An 8,858-nucleotide genomic window follows, 5' to 3' on the forward strand; every position below is an offset into this window, starting at 1 on the left:
TTAATTGAGAGGCCAGGGAACATACATTTCAGTTTTGATGTTTTTAAAATTGTTATTTTAAAATAAAAATTAGATATTAAAAAATAACACAATGAATATCACTTAGTGATTATGGATTTATTTATGGTAGATTAGATAGCTCAAAATTATTTCATTTTCCTATACTAAGAGAATAAAAATTACAAAAATTTCGACATTACCATTCTAATGCAAAACCAGACACCTACATAAGGATCATTATTTAAGACAGGAATATAATGTTCATATGGGCATTGTTAGTGTGTGTTACCCGTTGGTCAACACAAAATTAATTGTAAAAAAATATGATGTATTATGTTAATTCTAGAGAATTAAAAGTAGGATAGCTAGGTCAACTTTTTTCTTCTTTCCTTAGACTCGGAGAAATTTCCTTATCTCCCCTCCCCACTGGCCACTCCCATTAGTCCCATGGCTATAAATACTCACACTGGAAGGGAAATATATATTACATAGCAGAGTATGAGCAAACACAGCTAAGAGAAAACACATACAAATCGAGAGGATCGGAATTGAAGATTGTATTTCAATTCTTTGATCCCTTCATTCTTTTGCCCAAAAAAACAACACCTACCATTTTTGTTTTACCTAGCTTCCAATCTTTCATTTCATTGCAATTGGCCTGGGCTGCTTAAAGATACAACTCCAAAAGAAGCTGAACAAGATTATGGGTGCAGCACCATTGTCAACCTGGCCATGGGACAACTTCGGCTTGTACAAGGTAATAATCCTAAAACTCATGTTTGGGATGATAATAAGAAGTTTAGTTTTAATTTGTTGGAATACAATTAGGTAGCTAGCTAGGTCTAATATTGTGTGGTGTGTTGGAACAGTATTTGCTATATGGACCATTTCTGGGAAAGATTTTGCATTCAAGATACTATGAAGAAGAAAGCAGCAGGGCAACAATTTGGTGTATAAATATACTCATTTTGTATACACTTAGATTTGCAGTGCATCAAGCATGGTCCTCTTACAGTAATATGTTATTCCTTGTTCGAAATCGTCGCATTTCTCAACAAGGGATTGATTTTCAGCAGATTGACAAAGAATGGGACTGGTACTATTTTATAAACTAAAGTTTGAATGAACATATATAATCAAGCAATATTATATTATATTAATTATATTTGTGCAGGGATAACTTCTTGATTCTTCAAGCTTTCATGGCAAGTTTAGGCTTCATTATGTTCCCAGAGACTACCAGTCTTCCAAGTTGGGACACAAGAGGAGTAATAGCTGCAATTTTGCTGCATATACTTGTTTCTGAGCCTCTTTACTACTGCCTTCATAAATGCTTTCATGGAACTTATCTTTTTACCCATTATCACTCTTTGCACCACTCCTCAACTGTACAACACCCATTCACAGGTAATTAATTAATTAACACAATTCAATCAATAATTCGATCTCTAAATTTTTTAATTTGTTCACAGTGCATTATGCCATGATTATATTAATGATATATTTAAATTTTTTTTTTTTGTTCACAATGCATGCGGGCCATGATTATATTAATGATATATTTAATTTCCTGAATTGGGTATGCAGCTGGACATGGTACAGTTTTAGAGCACATCCTGTTGGGTGCAGTAATGGGGGTTCCAATCCTTGGGGCTTGCATGATTGGATATGGATCAACGGCCATGATTTATGGTTACGTTTTGATGTTTGATTTCCTAAGATGTTTGGGTCATTCCAACGTTGAAATTCTTCCCCATCAGCTGTTTCAGGCCCTTCCATTTCTCAGATATCTTATTTACACCCCCACGTAAGTATATATAATAATATTATTATATTCCAGGCAGTTGATTGAATTCATCCTCTCTTTTAGCCCTAAACCACTATTATTGGCTCCATCTTTAATTTGTGAATTGTGATGTGATATATATGATATGATTGTTGGGCGGAGGTCGAAAAGGGGCTTATGGTCAAGTCCATCACCCAGTATGTATCTTAAATGATGTGATGACAGTATATATATAAGGAAATTAAAGCGGTTGATATGATCATATTCTATCAACGTAATCATATTCTATCAACGTAACGTAATGTAACGTAACGTTTTTAATTTGCAGATACCACAGCCTGCACCATAGTGAGATGAAGAGCAATTATTGCCTCTTCATGCCACTGTTTGATGCACTGGGAAACACCCTGAACAAAGATTCATGGGAGAAGCACACTGAGATTAGCCTACAAGCTGGTAAAAATGGGAGGGTGCCAGATTTTGTGTTCTTGGCTCATGTAGTGGACATGACAGCAGCCTTACACGTGCCCTTCGTGTGGAGATCATTCTCATCAACCCCTTTCAGAACCAGGCTCTTCCTCCTCCCATACCTCCCACTCTCCTTCGTCTCAATGCTGGCAATGTGGGCATATTCCAAGACCTTCTTGGTCTCCTTCTACTACCTCAGGGGTCGCCTCCATCAAACCTGGACTGTGCCCCGTTTCGGTTTCCAGTATTTCTTGCCATTTGCCGCAAAAGGAATCAATGAACGCATTGAAGAAGCTATTCTTAGAGCTGACAGGTTGGGAGTCAAGGTTATCAGCCTTGCAGCTCTCAATAAGAATGAGGCACTAAATGGAGGTGGAACATTGTTTGTGAACAAACATCCAAACCTTAAGGTTAGAGTTGTTCATGGGAACACCTTAACAGCTGCTGTAATATTACATGACATTCCTGAGGATGTTACTGAGGTTTTCTTAACCGGAGCCACCTCCAAACTCGGTCGGGCCATCGCCCTTTACCTTTGCCAACGAAGAGTTAGAGTTCTGGTAAGTTTCCATCGCTTTCCATCCATCAAATTATTACGTATAATTATATTATATTGTTTATTTATGATAATGTTTGAAGAGTTAAGGCCACATGGATATTAAATGTGTGTCTGTCTCATTAACTCAACTACTTCACTTTTGAAAAGTAGTTGGTTATTTATGCCTATATGCATATGTAGTTGCAGACACAAGTCCATGTCAACTATAATCCTTAGCTTTTCAATTCACACCGGCCAACATTTACAGCCAAATCAAATTTAAATAATTGATATTATATATATATTATAATAACGATTAAATAATTGCATAGCTAGAATAATCAGTAGTAATCTAGATAGGTAATTAATCTGTTTGATTAAAAGTGATGGATAGAATTGTGCACTTTATTATGTATGTACAGATGTTGACCCATTCAACAGAGAGATTTCAGAAGATCCAGAAGGAAGCCCCTGCTGATTGCCAGAAGTTGTTGGTCCAGGTCACAAAATACCAGGCTGCTAAAAACTGCAAGGTATATATATATGTAATTTCATTCTCTATATATACATATGCATATTCAAAGTTAATTATTTTATTACTTTAGTAATGACATTATTATATTGCAATTGCATGCAGACATGGATAGTTGGGAAGTGGATCACACCAAAAGAACAAAACTTTGCACCCCCAGGAGCCCATTTTCACCAGTTTGTGGTTCCTCCAATCTTGCCCTTCAGAAGAGACTGCACTTATGGTGATCTTGCAGCCATGAAACTACCACATGATGTTCAAGGTCTTGGCAACTGTGAGGTAGGTCATATCATATCATTTTCAACTGTCCTGTACTCTAAAATTTGCTGCCACACCTAATTATATTATATATTGTTGAGATACAGCTATCATATATTATATTGATTTAATTTGGATGTTATATATATATTTATGCATGGATCTAGTTACTTCATTATTAGAAATTAATTAAAGTGGATGTACTGTATTGGGCGCAGTATACAATGGAAAGAGGAGTGGTCCATGCATGCCATGCGGGTGGGGCAGTACACAGTTTGGAAGGCTGGAGTCATCATGAAGTTGGGGCAATTGATGTACACAGAATTGATGTTGTCTGGGAAGCTGCTCTTAAACATGGACTCAAACCAGTTACCACTTTCAACTCTAAACTCACCTAAGCTAAGCTAAGCTTTCAAACACTGCTTAGCTTGCACCTACAACAACAACAATCCATCCATTATCCATCCACGATCTAGCTAGCCTTGGATGCATAGTATGGTGTTGTTCTCATCTGATCAGATTGATCTCCATATTCAATTCAATTGTAATATCTATACATTCTTCTTTAATTTAGTGTTGTATCAGGAATTGCTTTGGGTTTTTCTTTTTTTTTCTTAAAAAGATGTTTTGGTTGTATAATTTGTATTATGATCGATAAAGATATATAAAATTCTATAATATATTGCTTCCCTTGTACGTTTTTGAAGTAATAATATATGTATATATATATATATGCACGATAGAAAGCGAAGCCACGCGTCGTTTGGTGTGGGGCATTTGCAGCCGCGTGTTACGAGCCGCCCCACGCACCGTCCCAAATCTGCCACCGTATCGTCTAAACCTTAGCTTGGTGGAAACCAAATCAAATTAAAACACAGCTAGCTAGCTAGCTTGCTAGCAAAGGCAAGAAAATTGCGAATGAAAATGGTGAGTAAGAGAGCAGGTGGATGTGGATCCCCCAAGAAGACGACGATGAGCTTGGTGGCTGAACGCCGCCCCCTAATGAAGAAGAAGAACAAGAAGACACAACTACAGTATTTCAAGAAAGTGTTTGATTATCTCTTCTCCGATGACTACATGTTTGCACCCTTGCTTTCATCTCATTTCTCCTCTCCTAATACTTCTTCCATTGGTATGTACACTACACACACATATATATTTAGATTGGATATTTCTTTTGTTCTTATATATATACACGGTCATATCAGGGCGAATTCAGAAATCTTTTTCAATAGGGCCAAAAATAAAAATATGAAATAAATTTTATCTCATTCATAAATATATTTTATTCTATTTAGATAAACTAGTAATTCACCCGCGCGATGCCCGAAAAAAAATTATGTTATTATAAATATAAAAAAAAAATTAAAATATTTTAAATTATTTTATATAATAATATTTTTGAGCTTGGTCAAGTATTTATTATTTTTATAGAATACAAAATTACAATTAAAATTAAAATTATAATTTTGTATGGTTAATATAATTTTTAATTATGTGCATATTCAAATAAACTTATAGAGAGAATTTATATAATTACATTGATTTATTCTTAATTGTATTTCATCTATATTATAATTTTCACAATACGAATAATAACTAAGATAATTACATTTGGAAAGTAAATTTTAAATTTTGTATGTGTAAATTTAAACTCTAATTGAACAATTTTTTATATGATTATATAATATATAGCTATTTTATTTTTTAAAAGAATATTTTTTATATGATTATATAATATATAGTTATTTTATTTTTTAAGTGTTGTGTTTTTTTTTTTTTTATAATAAAAGATGTTGTGGCATTAATTGTAGTATTAATTATTTTCCAAACCATATAGCTTTATTATATAAAGGATTTTAAGATCCCTTTACTAATTGAAAATTTGTTTTAGTTTTCTGGATAATTTGAGAATTGAAAAATAGAAAACATAAAACATGTTTATCTATTTTGAAAATTGAAAATATTAGAAAATTAGAGATTTTTTTTTTTAAAAAAAAATTCTAAATGAAAACAGAATCATCTATCATCATCTATTCTACTCAATATATATTTATTTAAGGTGTCTTAAGAAAAGATAAAATTAAAATGTATATAAGATGGGATTGTGATAAATAGTATAGTTAGTACTTTGTAAGGTTTGATCTCTTGACCTTTTACAAAAGAATAACTATTATATAAGGAACAACATAACTACTAAATACAAACTAAGCTATTTCAACTTCTGATAATCTTTATGCATAATAATGTTTTATATATTTTTACTAAAATATACTCCGTATACTACATGCACATATATATATATATATATATATATATATATATATATATATATATATATATATATATATATATATATATAATGGGACCGGGGTGGGTGAGGGAGAAACTGCCCCCCTCTAGATATGCCCATGTATACGGTGAAAGGGTATTTGAAAATGTATGTATATGTTAGCAGGAATTGAGGAATCATCAGCAAAGGTACATGGCGATAAGGATTTTGTGGATAAAGTTGGAGATTATTTGAAGTGTGATTGTTACTTGTATTCTCCATTGGTTATTACCCAACCTTGGCTCATCAGTTCTAGTGCTCATGCTCTTGCTAGTCAAAGAGCAGGTTAGCTCCCTGCTTTTCTATTATAGTACAGTATTGAAAATATATACTAGATAGCTAATTAAGGTGAAAATTCATTTGAATGAAATGGGGGGGGGGGGGGGGGGGGGGTCATGATTACTTATAATATATTATTAAAGATTTGTTAGTGATGGAGAAAATTGATCCGGGGTATGTAATTATATATACGGATCAATAATCGCGCATAAAATATATAAAGGTGTAAAATGGATATAAACAAGTAGAATCGTAGTAGTATTGGATGAATTAATATAAAGATATTACAAAGAATGTGTTGTAATGATATTGAATGTCCTTTGGCTAGGCTAGATTACAAAAGTTATGCCGTAGAACCGTGCTCACCATGCACCGTGCTCACCATGCACATGGTGAACATGAGATAGATCCATAATTTCTAAGTTGTAGATTCATAATATCTATACTATCTATACTGTAGATTCATAATTTCTATACCGTACTGTAAATTCAAAATTTCTATACTGTAGATTCATAATTTATACAGCATAGAAATTATGGATCTACCCCTGTGTTCACCATGGGCATGGTGAACACGTTTCCACAACATAATTTATTGCTAGATAATGGCTACTTATACAAGAAATAAATCCAACCAATATAGCTAGACATATGGTGGGTCATAAGACTAAATCATGGGCCACGAGACTAAGTCAAGGCCCACCATTCCGAGTCCGGAGGCGGACTCCGAGTCCTGGACCCTTCTTAGGCTGCTCGGGTTATGCACTCCTAGACCCAGGCCCTTATTATTGGGCCATCTATTTCCAATATTAATTTCCATCAGTTTAGGTTCATTGACCCAAGTAGCAATCTCTCATGTTAGGCATACGAATATGGTTCCATATCTTAGCTAGGGAACCCTGTTCTATGTCTGTACGTCGGGAGCGGAGTTCTACCCCTCGTTCTGTTATCGTCAACCAGTTGTACCCTGATTTGAATTAATGAATTTCTTTGGTTTCAAAAAAAAAAAAAAATTAAATCCAATTTAGTCAGCAGCAGCTGTATAGATGTTAGAATAATATTTTAATTTGTTGCAGCAAGTTCAGACTCATAAAGTTCAAATAACAACTACTGTTAGTTCCTGCATTTCAGGCTTGCATTGCCTCCCTGCAAAGAAAGACATCAGAAGCAACTCTGATGTGGAGGATTTGTTGAAAGAATTAGCTGATAAAACAGATAAGCCTGCAGTTGAAAAGACTGCAATTAGTGTTAGCAAGGAGCAGATCAATTTGAAGGGTCTTCACGATAGAAGCACCATTATCAAACGTAGCCGGGTGCGCCGAGAAACTGTGAAGCACATCATAGATGATCTTCCAGAACTGCCTCCTATGCCCATCACAGGTTATTCAATTCCTTTAATTTATTCACCATCTTTTGTTCTTTGCAAAACAAACTGCCACTACCAAAAGGCTAATTAAGGGTGTGCACAGTTAAACTTAGCTTAGGTTGTCAATTGACCAAGAAGGCCAATAAGTCGTTCTTGCTGACCTGGGAGTTGAACTAAGGTTGTTTATAACTGACCAATAAATCGTTTTGTGTATTTTTCTCCCAACAGGTTGAATCCCCAATCCTAAGTGCTTTCACACCCCGACCCCATAGAGTATGTGGGAAGAGGTAAATTACGGTCACGCTTAGCATGACAGGGCCAATTTAATAGTGTATTCTTGCAGTGATATATATGTATGTGGTTGATTTTTGCTGATATGATGGTGCTGCAATTTATATATATTTTGTGTGATATCAGGTAAAGAGCTCATCAAGAAAGGTATGGTTGAAGCATGAAGATTGATATGTGTAGCAATAATGGAAGCTTAGGTTGCTGCAGGTTATAGTTGTGTAAATTAGTTTCTGTATGTTAAGGGAGAAGATCATATCCACAGTACAAAAATAGCAACGCAGTGTTAGAAATATATGTTAGTGGCCGCCGAAATGCTTGTGTTTGTGTATATGCCAATCACAAAAATTCAACAGATATATATATATATAGATAGATTACTTCAATTTCCAGATTTCTTTAAAATATATTCCATATATCCTAAAAACACACATTCCCACAGTACACTACAAAAAGTTAAACAAACTAATAGTGACGGTACTTAACGGCGGCGTAGTAGCTGACCGAGATACCCAAGGCCATGAAACCTATGTAAAAGATGGCCACCTTCCTCCATTTTCTGTTCATTTCCGCCTTGCAAGACTGGCAGTTGTAGCAAAAAATGCTTTGGTAGTTAATCCAACTTTCTTCATACGGAGACATGATCCAGGTTGTTTGTTTCTGGTAGATGAAGTAGTTGCCGCTGGGTGACCGTAAAACTTCATCGGAAACGATAACAATCGGCTTGTCCAGGGAACACGACCACCCTATGAAGCCGATGGCTGAAACCAGGAAGATCAACACCATGAAGCCCATCACCTCCTTGTCAAGAAAACGACCGGACGCGGCGGTGGACTGCCATATCCCATATAGCAACAACGGGATTGTAAACACCAATGTGGCTGTCATCATAGCTCCGAAGACTCTGCTGCTGGTAATCATCGTCGTCCATTTTGTACGTCTGATAAAATAAAAACACTGAAGATATTAGAGCAAGTGTTGTCTGGAGTATATAAGAATTTAACAAAGTAA

General features: G+C 35.0%; 2 protein-coding genes across 5 annotated transcripts; both read left to right on the forward strand.

Annotated features, from left to right (window-relative positions):
- Window positions 1–454: 454 nt before the first annotated feature.
- LOC109153889 (protein ECERIFERUM 3-like) lies at window positions 455–4,250 on the forward strand. 2 transcript variants are annotated; one of them, XR_002049626.1, is made up of 8 exons: window positions 455–757; window positions 870–1,096; window positions 1,175–1,407; window positions 1,588–1,807; window positions 2,115–2,814; window positions 3,234–3,325; window positions 3,430–3,603; window positions 3,801–4,218. XR_002049626.1 is itself a non-coding variant. In XM_019301787.1 (8 exons), the coding sequence occupies exons 1-8, from the start codon at window positions 704–706 to the stop codon at window positions 3,978–3,980; spliced, it is 1,899 nt and encodes a 632-aa protein (XP_019157332.1). In that variant the 5' UTR covers window positions 455–703; the 3' UTR covers window positions 3,981–4,250. The 2 variants fall into 2 exon arrangements, 1 of the variants encoding a protein (XP_019157332.1); XM_019301787.1 differs by having other exon boundaries at window positions 3,215–3,325; window positions 3,801–4,250.
- A 62-nt stretch (window positions 4,251–4,312) lies between these two features.
- Window positions 4,313–8,235, forward strand: LOC109153890. 3 transcript variants are annotated; one of them, XR_002049627.1, is made up of 5 exons: window positions 4,313–4,714; window positions 6,038–6,199; window positions 7,325–7,573; window positions 7,788–7,846; window positions 7,977–8,235. XR_002049627.1 is itself a non-coding variant. In XM_019301788.1 (4 exons), exons 1-4 carry the CDS (start codon window positions 4,501–4,503, stop codon window positions 8,012–8,014), a joined length of 663 nt encoding a protein of 220 aa, XP_019157333.1. In that variant the 5' UTR covers window positions 4,314–4,500; the 3' UTR covers window positions 8,015–8,235. The 3 variants fall into 3 exon arrangements, 2 of the variants coding, with proteins under 2 accessions (XP_019157333.1, XP_019157334.1); XM_019301788.1 differs by lacking the exon at window positions 7,788–7,846 and having other exon boundaries at window positions 4,314–4,714; XM_019301789.1 differs by lacking the exon at window positions 7,788–7,846 and having other exon boundaries at window positions 4,316–4,714; window positions 6,041–6,199.
- Window positions 8,236–8,858: the final 623 nt, after the last annotated feature.

The sequence above is a fragment of the Ipomoea nil genome, unplaced genomic scaffold (assembly GCF_001879475.1).
Source record: "Ipomoea nil cultivar Tokyo-kokei standard unplaced genomic scaffold, Asagao_1.1 scaffold2555, whole genome shotgun sequence".
NCBI lineage: Eukaryota > Viridiplantae > Streptophyta > Magnoliopsida > Solanales > Convolvulaceae > Ipomoea > Ipomoea nil.

Bases quoted from the DNA above. Each gene is read 5' to 3' on its own strand.
- LOC109153889 (XM_019301787.1), top strand. From the start codon at position 704: ATGGGTGCAGCACCATTGTCAACCTGGCCATGGGACAACTTCGGCTTG. The intron at 1,097-1,174 runs GTACTATTTTAT...ATATTTGTGCAG, and splicing joins ATTGACAAAGAATGGGACTG to GGATAACTTCTTGATTCTTC. The intron at 3,326-3,429 runs GTATATATATAT...AATTGCATGCAG, and splicing joins AGGCTGCTAAAAACTGCAAG to ACATGGATAGTTGGGAAGTG.
- LOC109153890 (XM_019301788.1), top strand. From the start codon at position 4,501: ATGAAAATGGTGAGTAAGAGAGCAGGTGGATGTGGATCCCCCAAGAAG. The intron at 6,200-7,324 runs GTTAGCTCCCTG...CCTGCATTTCAG, and splicing joins TCTTGCTAGTCAAAGAGCAG to GCTTGCATTGCCTCCCTGCA. The intron at 7,574-7,976 runs GTTATTCAATTC...GTGTGATATCAG, and splicing joins GCCTCCTATGCCCATCACAG to GTAAAGAGCTCATCAAGAAA.